Consider the following 19452-nt stretch of genomic DNA (forward strand, 5'->3'; position numbering starts at 1 on the left):
GTAGACTACAGCTTGTGTATTTTCAACTTCTTTTCACTTTTTGACCTTAAAAATGAACATTTGGTGAGCAATGTAAGCAGATTCTCTTACTTCCACCAGAGCCACCGAATTACATACATTCTGCCTCTTTGGCAAAACCATCTTATTTTATCTGTTAAGCAGAAGTAATCAAGATCTGTGCTTCAAAACATCAAGCATTTCGAAAATCTTTGCTCAATAAAGGAATGAACGCTTTACAGATGTTTGTTCTGTTCGCATCTTTTTTGTTCTGATATGTTTTTTGTAGGCATTTTGCTCCCTAAAACTCATAACAATTCGAAGCTCATTAATCATGCTTCTGGTTGCCCACATATAGATTCTTGCCTGTGATTGTGAATGCATAAAGTGACTGACAGGCAGAAAGTGTGCATTCTGATTGCGAAACCAAAATCACAGACAGCTGTCACAATAATAATGTATATTTTTTTCTCTGAACGATATGATTACAGTGTCTTTTAAAGCGTGTTCAGCCAAAATGTAAATTCTATTAATTTACTTAATTTATTAATTCTAATAATAATTATTATTATATTTATTACTCATACTCATGATGTTCCAAACCCCTGAGACCTTCGCCCATCATCACAATACAAATTAATATACTTTAAGGTTCTTTTATCCTCCATATATAGCAACGGTCATAAGACATTCAAAGACTCAGGAATTTTATCAAAACTTTCCAAGTGATTGTAGTGGCTCAACTGTAATCATATGAAGCTCTAAGAACATGTCTTACATGTCATGTTGTCTAGGTGTGTTTACTAAAGGCATTACAACGTATTGCAACTAGAAACAGCAGTATAGCACACAAGGGCTGTATTGGCCATAGTAAATGCACACCCTGATCTGATTTGGAAGACACTGGCAAACAAAGTTGCTTATAGTGCACAAATCGGTGTTCTTGGAGCTTTTTGTGATTACAGTTGATGACTTAAAAAATAAATAAATAAATAAACAGTGTTTAAAGGGTGTCACGGTGGCGCAGTAGGTAGCACATTCGCCTCACAGCAAGAAAGTCGCTGGTTCGAGCCTCGGCTGGGCCAGTTGGCATTTCTGTGTGGAGTTTGCAAGTTCTTCCCATGTTCGTGTGGGTTTCTTCTGGGTGTTCCAGTTCCCCCACAAGTCCAAAGACATGCGGTTTAGGGGAATTGGGTAGGCTAAATTGTCCGCAGTGTATGTGTGTGAATGAGTGTGTATGGATGTTTCCCAGAAATGGGTTGCAGCTAGAAAAACGCAAAACATATGCTGGATAAGTTCATTCCGCTGTGGCAACCCCAAAATTAAAAAGGGACTAAGCCGAAATGAAAATGGGAAGTGGTAACCATTGACTTCAATGGTACTTGTTTTTTACCTATTATGGAAGCCAATGGATACCAGTTTTCAGTTTTATAAAAAATATCCGCTTTAGTGTTCAGAAAAAAAAAGAGACTCCTAAAGGCTTAGAACCACTTCAGTGTAAGTAAATGGTGAGCAAATGTTTGTTTTGAGGTGAACTATCCCTTTAAATCACTTTAATAGGCCATAAAATTCAGGGAGAACTTGAATATACTAGCTTGAGTTTGAGTATTAAAAATGAAAAAAAAAAAAGTGAATTTATAAAGACTATTTAGTTATTTCAGTTTGTAACTGTATTTGCATACTAAATTACAACACATTAACCATTTCATTTATTTTGAATTTTTTGACAAATTGCTAAATTATTTTGAATCTAAAAAAGTGTAACAAATTGTTTAACCTCTGCATTTAGCAACACTTTCATAATCTTGATTTTTTTAACAAAAACAGACCATAAATGGCTAATTATTTTAGTTTCAAATTAAAATGCAGCATAATCAATCAATGACTCAGATAAACCTTTAAAAACCTTCAAGAGGAGTAAACGCTGCCATTTTTGGAATTAGAAGAGTTGTATAATGTGTTATAAATATTTATAAAACCCAATAGCTATTTTCCAAATTTAATCTATATTTAATGCTTTCCACATAATCATAATGACAAAAAAGTTAATCTGACCATTTATTTAGAGTAACTCTAATCTTTGAGCTTATGCTTCAATGCATATTTGTCATAGCAGTATTACATCATCAAAGACAGTTGCACTGCAATTCAAGGCGAGACTTGTTGGAGCCTCCATGACGGAAATGACTATTTACACTTCTGCCGCTCTAAGGTAATGTCTTATTGACTTTCTCCCTTGTGTTGCTGTGCATTTTTTGCTGTGAAGAAGCAGATGCACAAAACGAGCCATCAAATGGACTGTGCCAAGTGAGCTTTACAAATATTTTTATTGACAAAAAAATGCATGTGGCACATGCACAAAACTACAGTAAGGCATTATATAAATGTTAATGGCCAATAAAGAAAGTAGGTTTTGCTTGCTTAAGAGACAGCATGCTCCATAAAATATTAACTTTTAGTAAGGAACTTTGATTATAGTTTTCAGTTTGACCCAGAAATGTTGCATTGTACTTCCTGTATTAAATAATAGACAAAGACATCTATTATAGTGTAACCCAGTTTTTATAATAATATATATTTTTAAAAGTGCTTTTAGAGATAATTAATAATAAAAGAAGCTTAATAGCTGGCTGTGCTTTGACAGAAAAGTACAAAAAAGATTCATAAAACAAGTGATAAATGTGGAATTAATGACAACATTTTATCAACAGCGTAGATTAAAATTTGTCCTTTGATCATTTAACAATGTTTTGGACTATTTTCATATTCATAATAATCAACAGCTAATTCAGGCCAAACATGAAACACAAAAAAAAAGTGAAAACTTCTCACTTCTTTCCCTAGAACTTGGTATGAAAAGTAATAGTAAAGAACAACTTTACCCACATTTATCATAATTAAATGTGGCATTATTACCATTCTAAAGTCATTATTTTTGCCACAAGCTGACAAAACAACTTGGACTTCATACCTTGAATCGTCTCTTTCTCCCAATTCAGTTCCTCTTGAAGCTGATGAAGTGTTTGGCGGCGATTCTGAATTTCCATAACTTTGGACATTAGATTCTCCACATCAGTCTTTTTCTCCTCCCATGCTTGTTGTGGGATGCCGTTGGTAGGTGGAGGTGCGAAGGGAGGGAACTGCATATTCTTTAAACACACACAAACATCATGAACAACATCATAATAAATACAAATAATGCATTAAACACCTACATTTAAAACTGCTGTAGCATTTTGTCAACAAATCCTAAATGTTGTAAATGTTTTGTACTTACAGTCTGTGATAAAATTAGTCTTTCTTTCCTTAGAATCTCCCGAACTGTCCTCACAAGTTGTAAGGGTTGTGGGTAAAGCACACTCTATAGCACAGAAACAATTCAGCAGGTTACATCAAAAAGAGGAGGGAATACAAACAATGTGCTCTATGTCAACATGGCAGGCTGCCAATAGTAAGACATCCACTGAGTGTATGATAAAAAAGGAAGATTACTTTTAGTTTTGGTATAATTAATACAACATATCTGGACATACTACGCATTTATGTACAGTAGATCATCAAAAAAGAGACTTAGCCATTTTTCATTTCAAGTACCCTCAAATATAAGTTTGGATATGCATATTTGATGCATTGTGTAGTTTAAAACAGTCATGTCAGAAGACATCCCATTGTCATAATCCAGGATTAAAAAGAAAAAAAAAACATTACAATAGTTTAGCCTGGACAGAAGAAGAACTGTCCAGAAGAAGAACAAACCATGGGAAAGTCTTCACACTACTACATTGCAAAACCCGAAATGTAAAGGTAACTTAAAACATTTGAGGAAACTGATTGCAACAAACCATTTAAATTGAAAAATTTATCCAATAGAGTACTGTGAACTTAATCCATTTGAGTAAACGAAGCAATTTGGGCAAAGTAAAACTCAATAAATCAAAATTCTTTTCAAATGAGTACAATTAACTTGCAGTAAATTTTGAGTAAACTACACTCATTTAATTTGATAAAGTTGACTGTTGGGTTTTACAATGTAGTAACTAATGACAGGTATTAATAATAGTTAAAAAATTATTGTAGACAAACAAAGCTTAAGCCCAAAACATTTATCATAAAGATGCAGTAATAGACTCTTAAGTACTTGTATATAAATTCCAACAGTGACTCTTTCTTGGGCATCATGTTGTTTGTAAACATAATAATTATCTTTTATACTGCCCAAAAGATATTTTGAAAGCTTCCAAAAAGTTCACTAATCGATAAAGAGCCTTTAGGGTGCTTTCACACTAGCACTTTTGGTCTGCACCTCGGTTCCTTTGACGTCAAAGTACGGTACGTTTAGCTAGTGTGAACGAGTTTTGAACTCGGATGTGCACTCGTGAATCAGACCCAGTCCACCTGAAAGAGGTGGTCTGGGGTACGGTTCATGCGAACTCTGGTTCGATTCTCTTCTGATATGAATGCAATCGTACCAAATAATGGAAGTGATCCGCCAACTGTACAACAAACTTTAGTTTTCATAACGTTTGTTTGTTTGTGTTTGTCTGTGTATCACTTAACGCTACCTTGGCGACAAGCGGGACTGACACAACGCAAACAGTGATAATAGCCCCTTTCACATATGCAGAACTTTCCGGAAAATAACCGGCAATTTTACGAAATGGGATCATGTGTGAACAGGCCCTTTTCGTTCTGCCAATTTTCCGGAAAGAAAAGTTGTAACATTATCGGTAAATTGCCGGAATGCTGCTCTGTGTGAACACAGAAAGAAAATTGCCAGAAAAAGCATGTTTACGCTTAGAACGTGCTGACGTGAAACGTCTACTCCAGCCAGTCAGAACATTCAGACACATTCACATCCACGCTGTTTAAGAAAATAATTGAATATTTTGCCAGGAACATTTAGTTGCTAGTTGTTAGTCAGATAAAGTTTCTATGATCCTTCTTAATGCCAACCCTACAGAAAGAACTGCTGAAACCAGTTTAGGCTGGTTGGCTGGTTTTAGATGGGTTTTGGCCAAAATGGAGATTCAGACTGGTTTCCAGCCTGGTCTTAGCTGATCAGTCGGGGAGATGACCAGCATAAACTAGCTTGACCAGCCTAGCAAAAACCAGCTTAAGCTAGGCTGGTCAAGTTAACTGAGTAAAAATGATCAATAAAATGCTTATGATTATCTGCTGTTTGTTTACCTTTAAGCTCTGCTTCAGTTACTTGACACGTTCTCCAGCTGCTTCATGTGCACACGCCAGGACACACACTTATTACATACCATCAATCATCAACAAAACCCCTTCTATGTTTATATATACAAGCGCAGTTGTTTAGAGCTCATTTCTTGTTAATGATGTCGAAATTTACCTGTATTTTGGAATGGATGTGTAAATGGACTTTTCCGGAAAAATTCTGGAACGTTTTTGCCTGTATGAACAGCGCTTTATTTAACTTACCAGTAAAGTGGTTCTGGTAATATTCTGGATATTCACCAGTATCCCTGTGTGAAAGGGACTACTGCTGCTCGACTCCACCAAAAACAACTTCAGACATTGCGAGATGTTCTAAACATTTCATTTTTTTTTTTTTTTTTGGTAAAAAAACTAAAAGTTTCAGTGAAAGCAAAGTGACCATGATATGTGAACGTCACCATTTTAGCACTTTGCTTTTGTGGCCGTCACCTAGAAGCAGCTGTACACAAAACAGCAACTCGATGTTGCAAGCGTACCTGTTCCAGGGTTCAGAAGGAAAAAGTACAGTGTGAAGACAATCCAGCCGAGAAGGTGACAAGGGGGACAATCAAATTTAGGTTCGTTCAAGGCAATTGAACCAATTGTGAAAGCACTCTAAGAATACACTGACTTTTATTAAAAGAACTAAATTAATTTATAGACCAATATTTTAATGATCCTTTTTCAACTTTGTAAGATCATTGTAAAATCATTGGTTTATGGGAATGGAAAACAGTAATTTCAATAAAGAACCTACATTTGAGATTGTACTTTAACACCGTGTCCTAACAACTTGAGACTCAACAAGATTCCAGCGACAAGCAATTTGGCTGTCCACACCAATCACAACGCAACATTATTTATATGCTAGCCATTTATTGAAGTACTAGCGACTGCACTCCCAATGAAATTGTAAGGTTTATAATCTAATTAATACATATTAAACCTTTAACTTTTTTTAATAGACTACAGAGCGACTGATGTTGGTGTGCACCCAGTCACAGTTCACTTAAACCAGTTGCTAGTTATGTTATTTACAAGATTTGAGGTAAACTTTCTGCTGCTAGTTTTGATAGGATGGCAGTAAAATGGTACTCAAACTCACACGGGTAGCTTTTAACACTGAATAAAGCACATAATCTGTACCTGGGGTAATCATTGTCATAGTAGTATTTGCTGTGGTTCTGCAACGTTGTGAAAATAGAAAGCCTTGCTAAAATAGAAATTTTGTGCATCGCCATCACACATGGTCAAGAAAAAAAAATATGAAAAAGAGTTTTTTTTTTCATGTGTTGCAGCATACATTCACGTGTAGTTAAGATACGGTGTAAGCCAGCAAAAATGAGAAATGTTATAATTTTTGTACACACCCAGTTCTTGCTCATATGCTGTAGTTTGACCTTCTCCACCACATTAGGGTTCTGCTTGGCCACTTGATGCAGCAACATCACCATCTGATCCGACAGTATTTGAGCCTGAGATTCCTGTTCCCTGTTGTCCACATCAAAGCTATCCCTAAATCAAACATTGCAAATACATGATGATTTTAAATCACTGCTGTACTGAGTCATCTTTAGAAACTGTCATAAACTGACAGGAAACAGTGCCATTCAAGTCTAGCTCATCCTGTTTTTTATTCTTTCCAATGTAATTTAGCTTTGCTAACTCTTTCACACTCTGGGAATTCATGTTTAACTACACCTGAAGTGTATTTCAATTTGATTTGTTGTATTCAGTCACCATTTCCTTTTAAAGATGAACTTAGTCATTTGGGTTTAGCAAAGCATTCTCCTACAGTCCATAGTTACCTTTCAAAGCAAACTCCACAAAAAAAAAGACTAATTGTACACGTCTCCAAGAGTTAAACAGTTGAGTTTTATTATTATTATTTTTTTATCCATTTGGCTGATCCTCGAGTCTGGTAATTGCAATTTTATGTTATCAGCATAGATTACTTAATTGGATTGGATTGTTAGCAAAAAATGGGCAAATTATCAAAACTGAACAAAGAGTTTAGATGTTTCCCGGTAATTTACAGTTACATACAAAAGTTGCTATTTTTCCCATAATTTTACACTGAAAAAAAAACAAAAAAAACATTGGATTTACTTTCTTTTTAAGTAAGCGGTTGTAAGCAATTTATAAGGACTGCATTCAAACAAAAGTTTTTTTTTCTTTTTTTTTTTAATTCAGCTTATACAGTTTTCCAAAAATTGGCAATGAAACATTTTTTTCAGTGTAGGAAAGTCGTAAAATAAAAAATGAATAAAAAAAGTAGAGTGTTCCTTTAAAATATTTAGACATGCTTTAGATGAGCACACAAAGTAGATTCAACCTCATCCAGAGAGTGTGTTTAATAAAAATGTTTGCAAACGATTTATTTGGGCTGAATTTTAACAAACAAATTAGGTTGAACATTACTAAATGTAATTTATTTAAATTGTGCCCATTTAAACTGTTTGCAACAGTTTGCAGAAACCATTTTTCCTGTGTACTACTTTTAAAAGTAGTTGGCGACGGTTTTTAATCGTCTGTATGAGCATTTGTCAGTGCATATGTTGAATTGACAGGTTTTGTTGACATCTTATGAATGATTCAAGCGTTCAAGATAAACGACTATATGCACATATGCAGTTAACCCAACCCCCTTTCATCATCATCCAACCCCCTCAGACCACACCCTCAAATGCCCTTCACTTTCGTGGGCATTTTCAAAATGACAATGACATTTGTAAGCATTTTCCAAGTTTCTGCACACTTCCTCATTACAGCGGTAGTCAAATGTGCTCAAACTATTATTACATGGATCTGGTCCATGTAATAATAGTTTGATTTCTATGACATGAAAATAAACTAAATTAATATTATTAATTACATTGTTTAGCTTTATTTTATTTGGTACTGCCCTGAAAATTATCAAAAATTATCATTAAATCCAAAATTATTAATGCCTTTAAGCTGTATTGTTTTCGATAATCTACAGAACAAACCATTGTTATACAATAACTTGCCTAATTTCCCTAACCTGTCTAGTTAACCTAATTAACCTAGTTAAGCCTTTAAATGTCACTTTAAGCTGTATAGAAGTGTCTTGAAAAATATCTGGTCAAATATTATTTACTGTCATCATGGCAAAGATAAAATAAATTAGTTATTAAAGATGAGTAATTAAAACTTATACAAAAAAATTAACAGGGGTGCTAATTGTTTAGGAGGTATAATAATTCTGACATCAAATGTATATATGAATAAACTTTTTTTAAATATATAAGAAAAGTGCTTTTTTTCCAATGAGCTACATGCACATGGACTTTTAATTTTCAGTCAGGCTTTCAATGTCTTTCCATTAGAAAATTGTTAAGTTTAGATTTGATTTCTTTAAACATCAGCGTTCTTCACTGCCAGTTAGATATGTGATATGAAGTGGGTCTTAGATCGGACAAGAAACACTGCATTCAATTGCATTTCCCCCAGCCATGTCTTTAAAATATAACAGTTGAATTTACACCAGTATTTTCAATGAAATTTCTGCGCTAACCTGTTGCTACTGACGGTGCTAGAGTTTACAATGGTCTTTCATCTCGTTTTACGCTTGAACAACTAAATTAATGCTTAAGTCTATTTAACTGAATGTATTGTAATCACATTACAACATCGATGCTGTAAAAACAACTTCGTGTAATTGAAAATAGTCACATTAAGCTTTCACCGGAAGTTTATCGTTGGCTTAAAAACTCTAGCTGTGCATATAGCTCATTGAGCCTCTCAGTTTATAAGCTTTAAGCTTTCATAATGTGGAATCTTATAATTACAGTAATTACAACCAGGTGTGAGCACATTCTTATTTATTCTTTGGTCACACTTTAGAAAGGTTCAATAGATAATGCTAGTTAACATATATATTAACACAATAATAAAGAGTATTTCTACAGCATTTTTTAATCATAGTTCAACATTTACTAATGCATTATTAAAATCCAAACTCATTAGTTATCACTCATTTATATTAGTTAATATGCAGTTAGTTAACGAACTAACAATGAACAACTTTACTTTCAAATAACATTAACAAGGATGAATACATACTGTAATAAATGTATTGTTCATATTTTGTGTTATTAAATACATGAACTACTACGCCTTTGTTGTAAAGTGTTGCCATGTCTCTAATCACAATTTATTTACCTTTGTTTATGTAAAAAATGAGCCACATTTGCTTCTGTAAAGCCATGCTACAGTAATTCACATTAAGGGTTGTCAGTTCAGAGCAATATTAATAAAAATATTGTCAACTTTAAAACAACATAAACATGAATGGCTTACCATTGCTGCCCCTCTATCCAGCTGGCCAAATAGTGCCTGATATCCAGAGGAAACGTGACTGGGTAGAGTTCATTCAGCACCTCAGTTGTCAAGAACTGTATGTGCTGGGTCATTTGCGCCCACTGCGCCATAATGTGCAGGCACTGCAAAGGTTAAAAAATAAATAAATAAAATCACACCATCAACATAGGAAAGCACTGGAAAACGGCTATCAATTCCTTGGAAGATGCATGAATCATCCACCATAAACTAAATCTATAAGGATTACTCATTCCTGTGACTCTCTTCACTCTAGATTTTTTTCCATCAGTGTTCCCCACAAGCCCTACCAATAGTGATATTTGAAGCCGTGTTTCCAAAATAGGATATGAGTATATTAACAAGGACACAAAAGCCCGCCACACTTCATTCATCACACACAAAAATTCCAGTTTAACCATGGAATAGTTCCTTCAAAGAAAGACAGGAATATTGATGGGTATACATACACAGAGGCTAGAAAAGGATCCAAACATCTATTTGATCTATTTGGTCAAAACATATTTATATTAAATACAAATAAACATTGAGCTCCACATTCTATGAATGGATTGAACAAGATAAAACACTGGACGAATCTGTATAAAATGTCATTTCTACAATCTGATTGTATATAATATATTTGATTACATGAATACATCTGATTACAGAGTATAATAGATGAACTTAAAGTAAGCTGGTGCATTCCTGGCTTTATAGGGGCTGTTTTGTGGTTTGATTTAGTTCAAAAGCACAAGCGGATGCTCTGGGCAGAGAGCGGGGTTTGTTAGTGCTCTGTGTGACTTTTGTTTGGGCAAGTGAGAAATGACAGTGTGTCTGTCTTATCTCTCCCCAACATAAGGAGACCGAAGACACTGTATACCACAACGCGCTTACCAAAACAACTGCCCGGCAACCACTAAACTTTTGCTTGCTGTTTTAACGCATAAAATACTGCAGCTATGGTGCATTTTATTATGATGATGATGCTGCTGCTGACCTTATTATTCTCCAAAACATAATTTCTTTTCATAATGGTTTTTAACGAAAATTATTTGCATTTGTATGTTATGTTTGGATAGGCTGTGGAACGTGAAATGCAAATTGCAAAAACAGAAGCTTGTATAAACCCAAACCCAGATATACATACAAATAAGGTAAATGTTTTATTTGCATTAAATAATTAATACATCTAGTGTATTATAAATGCATTAAAATCATGAATTTAAAACTCCCAAAAAGGTATGTAAACAGACATTGTCAGTGTATCCATATTGTTTTATGTTTTAGTGTTAACTAAAATGATGAAGATACATTGCTAGTTTTAGTTGTGTCTAGTGCTTTACAAGCAGCACGTATTGTGTTAGATTTAAGCACTGAAACTCAATGTTCCCTTAAAGCATGCAAGCATGCTGGATCATGTCTTTCCAAACTACTGTCAATTCCCATTTTTTTCAAAAATGCAGCTTTGTCTTAAGCTTTACAACACTCCACTGATTTTTACGCTATACACTGCTTAAACTAGCTTAAGTTGTGTATTAATAAATGTAATAATGAATATTATTGAAGTCAGAATTATTAGCCCCCATTTGAATTTTTTTTCTTTTTAAATTATTTCTCAATTGGTGCTTTTCTTCTGGAGAATGATTTTTTTCCGTCTGAAGAAAGTCTTATTGGTTTTATTTCGACTTGTATAAAAGCAGTTTTGAATTTTTTAAAAAACATTTTAAGGTCAAAATTATTACTAGTCTACAGAACAAACTGTCTAGTTAACCTAATTAACCTAGTTAAGCCTTTAAATGTCACTTTAAGCTGTATAGAACTTAGAAGTGTCTTGAAAAATATCTAGTCAAATATTACTTACTATTATCATGGCAAAGATAATGAAAACAGTATAAAACCGTTATTAGAAATGAGTTATTAAAACTTATGTTTAAAAATTTTCTCTCCGTTAAATAAAAATTGGGGCTTCAACTGTATATTTACATTAGTTAAAACCACTTAAAGGACAAGTTGTTTTAAAAATCAATTGAAACCATGAAACTTTAAAATAAGATCAGTAATCACCAAAATGTCTAAATAGTTTAGCTAAACAATTAGTGTCCTGAAAATCCTAGAATTAAAATGACTTAAATAAAATAAAATAAACATGTTTTAACTAATTATGATTGTTTTCAACTATTTCTAAATAGGAACGTGAACTGTAGACTAGGCGCATTTCTAATATGTAGTTTAGCGTGCACACTGTACAAGAAATTAGTAGGCAGTAGGAAATTAGTAGGTTTCTGTGGTAAATTCCAACATGGCAACCCCCAGATTACTCATTAGTTTCAATCTGCACATTGGCTTTAAAATGATAAAGGGTTACATTTTCATTACCACAAGAATATATAAGAATAAAACATTTTGTCCAAAAAAGCACTTTTAAATCACTTTTTGCACTATTTCATTTCATTATGAATGCTGTCCTTTTACATCGAAATATTTTAAAGAGCTTTAAAGCACTTTAAATACCTGGTTGATACAGTTTTTCAAACAAAAAATGAAGTAATGTTGAACGCAAAGCTTTAAATTTGTAGAGCAGGGGGCAGGGGTTTTAAACTCCAATGATGAATGTCAAAATACTTGTGAAGTTAAAAGACCTGAGTAAAAGGTGCATATTGTATTGAGCATCATTAAGAACACAACGTTACTATTAGTGTGAAACTAATAAGACCACATTAATGCCTTGAATTTTTCTGTTCCAATTAATATTTCCTCAGTTCCTCATTATTAAATTGCTTCCTATCAGGTATACTTTGCGCTAATGTTTGAGAATGGAATTTAGTACAGCAGGTTGAAAAAAAACACACATACACACACACACACACACACACACACACACACACACACACACACACACACACACACACACACACACACCTACATGGAGACATAACATCTTGATATAAATGTTCAAGGGAACCATGTTATGTTATGACAAAATATTGGACAAGCACATGACCTAGGCACTTCTCAAATGTACGCATTCATTAGATATCAGATAAGGTGACAGCAGACAGTTCAACATAACCACTTGTCAGATTCCTATTGTGTGAACACCAGAATAACAGGTCTGGTGAAAAAGCAGCGCTTATTTATGCAGAACTTTGAACAACCCACAAAAAATGAAATGAAAGGAGGATCTCAAGAACATAAGGAACGGGACATTCATTGAAGAATTGTTTTATTGCTTCTGAGTAACTGTTTAAGAGTAAAACTAAGACAGGTCACTACAAGTTATAGACAGTGTTACTGAATATTTCAATTTATTCTGAACTGTACTTAAATAAATAGATAAATATATGATTATATATTATGGGCAAGGCAGTGGCGCAGTAGGTAGCGCTGTCGCCTCACAGCAAGAAGGTTGCTGGGTCGCTGGTTCGAACCTCGGCTCAGTTGGCGTTTCTGTGTGGAGTTTGCATGTTCTCCCTGCCTTCGCGTGGGTTTCCTCCGGGTGCTCCGGTTTCCCCCACAGTCCAAAGACATGTGGTACAGGTGAATTGGGTAGGCTAAATTGTCCGTAGTGTAAGAGTGTGTGTGTGTGAATGTGTGTGTGGATGTTTCCCAGAGATGGGTTGCGGCTGGAAGGGCATCCGCTGCGTAAAAACTTGCTGGATAAGTTGGCGGTTCATTCCGCTGTGGCGACCCCGGATTAATAAAGGGACTAAGCCGACAAGAAAATTAATGTATGATTATATATTATAGAAAATATTTTTAATGAATTTGTTTGAACTACATAAAATAATTAACAACATAAAGGTGTAAAATGGTATTTAATTCATATTTTTGGGCTGTACTGTGATCTTTAAATTGGTCATCAGCGATTTTAATTCTAAATTTGAACTCAGAATAAATTATAATGTAAATATTGCATACATTATTTATATCATATTATAATTCAATTCAATTATTCTTTATTTTGATAGCGGTTAGATTGTAAGAAGCTGAACATACTGTAGAAGTTTTAGTCAATTGAATTGAAAACGTGTCAGTCCAAACACTGAACAGCAAATCTACCGATGTGCAGCTCCACAAGTACTATAGTATAATATAATCCTCTGTTTCACTAACAATCTATGATAATCAATGTTTATTGATAAAAAAGAATAAGCAAAATAAAACTGAAACTGGTATATTCTAATGAAAAAAAGATTACATATGTATTGCACCTAATGTTTTGATGTCTGACAACCCCTTTTAATTTAATCCTTATATAGAAATACAGTACTTTATTCTTGTTGATGCATTCTGAGTATTTTTGCGTAAAATCATTCACTTTGCTCTTTAGCACTATCCTATAATGTTACTGGTGGCAGCAGCATGAAATCTGATTTTCTGCTAAATCTTTAACCTGCAACAGCACCCAATTTTACATTTGCTTTTATCTGTTTCTTTAAGGCATCAACCTGGCCTTAGACGTTTATCCCTAATTCTATTAAGACAGAAATAAAAAAACAAAGCATATAAAAATGATGATCAAGGGATATATTGGATAATGTGGTTTGGAAAAATCTGATTAGAAGAGTTTGAGCTTATTTGATTGACTGTCAAAATTATTTGTGAAACTCTAAGAGGAAACATGTGAGAATACTCAAGCATTACTTCCAAGGAAATTATCTGAAATGCACAATTTGTCAACCTTGTGCAATCTCACTGGTCAAAAGAGAAATAACTGCGATAATGAAAAGATTTGACTGCTCATTTTAGTTTACCTGAATGTTAATTCTCTATAAAAGGAAAATAGAAAACAATCTCTCAACCTAAAAAAAAAAAAAAAAAAAAAAAAAAAAATCACACAAATACTTTTTCATAGACTATTGATAGAGATGTTAAACTCAAAGCAGCTTAGCATTCCAAGACCACTTATTTTGTCATTAATCAAAACTGCCATTAAAATCTATGATAGTTACACTACTAAACAAGACCAGTGTTCATATCTACAGTACAAAAATGCCTTGACTGACTGATCTTAAGTGTACACCAGGAAAAAAGGTACAAACTGTCATTGACGTTGTGCCTTTTCAAAAAGCACACAGATTCTTTAGGTGCTAATAGGTACCTAAAGTCAACAATAAGGACAATTTACATGTGTGGCTCTAAAAAGTGTTTCATCCCAATGACCATTTTGTATTCTAAGTTTACACTTAAGATCAGTCAGATATACTTCTAATCTAAACACTGCCGTTGTGCAGTCATCCAATTACTACTCATATTAACACTATGACTAATAACTAAAAAAGACGCAAGCAAACAATTTGCTTCGCTGAAAAACTTGAAAAGCATCCGATATTTCTTTAGATTTAATTTGGGAAGACATTTTACAATTTATTCTGTACTGAAGTCTGTTCTTTCAAATTTCCTAATAACTGAATTTTAATTGTTTTAAATTTTATAATTAAAAATTAATACCAGCAAAAAACATCAACCATGAACAAATATATAAAAAATATGATTTGCTTCTAATTCATTTTGCACAGAAATAAACACACCACTAAGCCCACTAGTGCCTTTTAAAAGGCAGCCATTAGTATTCATTTAATATTTATGAAAAATAACAACATCCCTATCCCCAAGACTGAAACTGACACATGCAATGTTACAACAATAGTGAAAAGGGGTTTAAATCTAACTAGTGTACATTGAAAAGAACATAAAACACAGCCATTGGGGAACAGAAAGTGGGGCCTGGCTTCAAGCAGGCGCTCGTGCTGCAATATATGTTTTTCATTTTCAAACTAAACATGTAACACAGTGGACAGTAATATGCAAGTCCACTACATACAAGTAGGCCTTCTTTCCTCGCTAAATCCAGCAACAAGTTATTTACAGAAAATCTGTTAAATTTGTGAATTGTCATGAAGTTAATTCCTCTCGAGTGTTTTGTCAAGGAGCAAAGTAAATAAGTGACCATGCTATTTTGCCGTCGTTTGAGTATGCTCATGTTATAATGACATATCTAGATCGAATTTACATTAGAACTGAGATAAACTTCTTATAAAAGGATATTTCTCTTCATACGAAATCGTTTTGGTTGCTCGCTTCGCTCGAAAGCGGCTTTCGTGTACATATGAGGAAAGTGGGCTATTACAAAACTCATGTTTCCTCATTACAACAACATTCGGAGATAAACAAATTCGCTTCGCGATAAACTCACTATCCGCGGATTATATGAAACTTAAATACAATGCTGTTAAGGTGAAAACTTACCCGATTTCGACGCCAGCTCTTTAACACGCGTACAGATAAAACTCTTCGTCTTCCGTGTGTGTTTGTTGTTTTTTTCTGTCTATCCACCTACTTTCACTTTACAGTCGCACTGAAGCTGCTGCTTATTGGCCACACTGACGCAGCTCCTCTCCCAGGTGAATGAGAAGCTTTATCCCGCTGAACATCATTGGAAATATAGATGTGCTTTTAAATACCAATACAGCTAATAAAGTATACATAAAATTAAATGTGTGTGATAAAAAGTGCCTTGACGGGCTTGTTTTTCATTTAGTGGAGTGCCTTCATATTTTTGTGAGTATCTTTATATAGGCATGCATGTTTCTGTAATCACACTTCTTACTTTAATAAATTCAATAATTGTCCTAGTGTGTGTACATTGTTGTCTGAAATTTGCATTATTTTATTACATATTTTTTATTAATAATTTATTAATTTGACTTTAATATTCACTTTGAATTATATTGATATTACAATTATATATACATACACATACACACATATGCTGGGTTAGAATTTACCGTGTATATATAATATAAATTAAACTGATTTTTATGTGTTTTATGTGTATTATTATTTTTAACTGTTTTGAAAATCACAGATAAACCAGAAAAGGACAGAGAAAGTCAGCTGTGGTAACACGACCATTGACCACAGTGCAGACAAACACATCTACAGCTTCGCACTGGTTGTGTCTCAAAACCGAGATAGCTAGCGAGGTACAATTTTAGACACCACATGCCTGTTTAACAGAGGCAGCTTTCTATATTTCTAGGCAAAACGTCATTTGTAGGCGGGGAAACAACGCCATTTCTGCTCGAATCACTTGACTTCCAGTAAGGAGTTTCGAAAGGGGTTTCCGTTTCTCAAAGAGGCTCGATTGCTTTTGCGTTTTATTGTTATATCTTCTTTCCCATCGTAGAGAAAGTCACATACAAATGAGATATTGCTATTGTTTTAATGTACGAACAATAAATGGCAGCAGTGCAGTTTCAATACAATAACATTACGAAAATTTTTATTTTTTTAATTAAACAGGAAAAAACAACCATTAAAACCGAACCCAACCATCAATATATATTCGAATCCTTTAATAAACATCATTCTGAATGATTCCTACATTTGTGGGATCCCGTGAGCTGGAAAGTTGCCATGCCCAGATTTTATAAATATTGTTGTCTAGCCTATTTTATCCTTTACCTTGTTAATATTCTTCTTTGTTGATCGTTCCTAAGAAAAAATACAATAGTCTCGCATATAAATTGTTAAGTCTCCCCTTATTTTGTGCTTTCTTTAACATATTTCGTATTTTGTGTTTACCTATCTTTTTAGTTTGCTTGTTTTTAGCAGACCTGGCAACATGTCTTGGTTCACACCAGGAAGCGAGTCAGGAAACTGCCTCGTCATTACTACCACTGAAAACCCTTTATAATCTCACACCCACACCCAGAATAGCGTTTTCTTATTCTCGCCGAGATATTTGAGAAATATATGACTAGTGTAGGGCTGTAAAACTGAAATAAAACATGATTTACAAAAAAAACTTAACGAACAAACAAATTAAATAAAAAACATCAACCACCAGAGGGCAGAGTAACACAATGTAAAAATCCAAATGATCGGTGTTGAAGTAAATATTATGTCATAAAACCAAACGGTCTAAATCAGCGGTGTCCAAACTTGGTCCTGGAGGGACCAAGGCAGGTAGGTAACTTCCAGGCAGGTGTGTTAAAAGAAGTTAACTTGGAACTAAACTATGCAGGACACTAGTCCTCTAGGACTGAGTTTGGACATCCCAGGTCTAAAAGGACACTTTCCCCAAAATGTACAAGTTTTTGAAATGACATTAAATACACATCCCTCTTGTATATGCAGGAAAGGTAGTTTGAGTCTTCAGACATTCCTTACATCAAAGGGTATTAGCTGATTCATTTGGCCTGTCTGAGGGCTGTTGAGATCAGCACAATGCTGTTGGAGCTTCAGGGGTTGTTTTCATGTCCAGCTTAAACTTAAACAAAGTCAGATTTGACTTAATCAATCTCCTTCTGATAGAGTTTGACAGGAACAGAGGAATTCTGAGCTAGCAAATGTTATCAATAAAAATGCCATAGCAGTTGTGCAAAGTGTTTAATTTCTATCACAACAAACCATTTACAGCAGTTTTAAAAGGTAACAAGTGTGAAAATAAACAACGAAAACAGTATATTGTTTTGTTAATGAAATGGTCCAAAAACTTGAGAAAAAAATAAAAATAAAACAGGAACATATCTGTAGCACTGTTACAAGTCAAAAGTATTATTTTAACTTAAAATAACAGGTTTGTGTTTGAACATATTTGTGATTCAAAGAAAGGATTTCTTACTCCAGCGTTCAGTGTCACATGATTCTTTAGATGTCAGTCTAATATGTTTATTTGTAGTTATAAATTTAATTTATTTTCTTTGTAAATTCCATATTCACAAATGCAAATTTACTAACACTAAACCATATTTTCCTGTTTTTTTGCAAGAATTTAGTCATTATATACATTTAATTTCATTATCTAAAAATAAGAAAGCAAACAGAACTATTTCAATTTGTAATGACTTTAATTTATGTACTGTTATTGATTCTTAAATGTCTTACCCTCAAGTTTATATCATGTTCTTCATTCTTTTTTCTTCTTCTCTCTTTCTCTCTCATATCTCTTTCTCATTGACAACGTAATTCATATTCTGTATTGTAAACAAATATTGCTACAAACTTGTCAACTGTTTTTTTTTTTTTTGCAAAAACATAAAAATAAAATAACAATAAAATGCTGATTTGTTGTTCAGTTGCATTCATTTTTATTTGCTCATTCATTCATTTTCTTTTCGGCTTTGTCGCATTAATCAGGGATCCCCACAGCAGAATGAACCGCCAACTTATGTAGCATATGTTTTACACAGCAGATGCCCTTGCAGCCACAATTCAGCACCGTGAAACACCCACATTCTTGGATTCACACACATTCACACTACGGCCAATTTAGCTTATTCAATTCACCTAAAGTGCTTTTTTTGGACTGTGGGGGAAACCGCAGCACCTGGAAGAAAATCCACGCAAACACAGGGAGAGCATGCAAACTCCACACAGAAATGCCAACTGATCCAGCCGGGGCTCGAACCAGCGACCTTCTTGCTTTTTTTAAACCAGTAATTATATAATTCACTTTTCAGGAATCTTGATGGAAATTAAAAATTACAGCATTTATTTAAAATGTTATAGTCTGTAACCTTATGAATTATATTTGTTTTGGTCAATTCAGTGTGCACTTCATGTGATGAATGGTATTTAAAAAAAATAAAATAAGTATATATACAGATATGAAAGGAAAAATTAGGAGTCCTTCAGAAAATTGTCAGTTACCATCTATTTATTTGGTATGGGTTTCAGTAAATTATAAATATTTGTTTCTTTCTACAGAGGTCTGAAAACTGTTCTCCCAAATATCAAGTAAATGCTGTTATTTATCTGACATTTTATAGTCATAGTTGTAATACTCTTTTAAAGCTGAAAGCGTTAACAACTTATATCGAAATATACAGTTGTAGTAAGAATTATTAGCCCCCTGAATTATTAGCCCCACTGTTTATTTTTTTC

At 33.8% G+C, this 19452-nt stretch overlaps 1 protein-coding gene across 3 annotated transcripts in view; it reads right to left on the bottom strand.

Moving 5' to 3' along the window:
- The window catches only part of stat6 (signal transducer and activator of transcription 6, interleukin-4 induced), a 52523-nt gene that overhangs the window by 29006 nt on the left and 4065 nt on the right, over positions 1-19452 (bottom strand). The window contains exons 1-5 of one of the 3 annotated variants that reach the window (XR_015522694.1): positions 15811-15887; positions 9541-9683; positions 6588-6732; positions 3275-3358; positions 2969-3146 (exon numbers count right to left, since the gene is read on the bottom strand). Coding sequence is in view for 2 of the 3 variants with exons in the window: in XM_087305274.1 (XP_087161400.1) it covers positions 2969-3146; positions 3275-3358; positions 6588-6732; positions 9541-9683 (550 nt within the window). In the remaining variant the exon portion in view is untranslated. 3 annotated transcript variants of the gene reach the window in all.

This window comes from Danio rerio, chromosome 23 (assembly GCF_052040795.2).
Source record: "Danio rerio strain M-AB ecotype USA chromosome 23, GRCz13ab, whole genome shotgun sequence".
NCBI classification, from domain to species: Eukaryota; Metazoa; Chordata; class Actinopteri; order Cypriniformes; family Danionidae; genus Danio; species Danio rerio.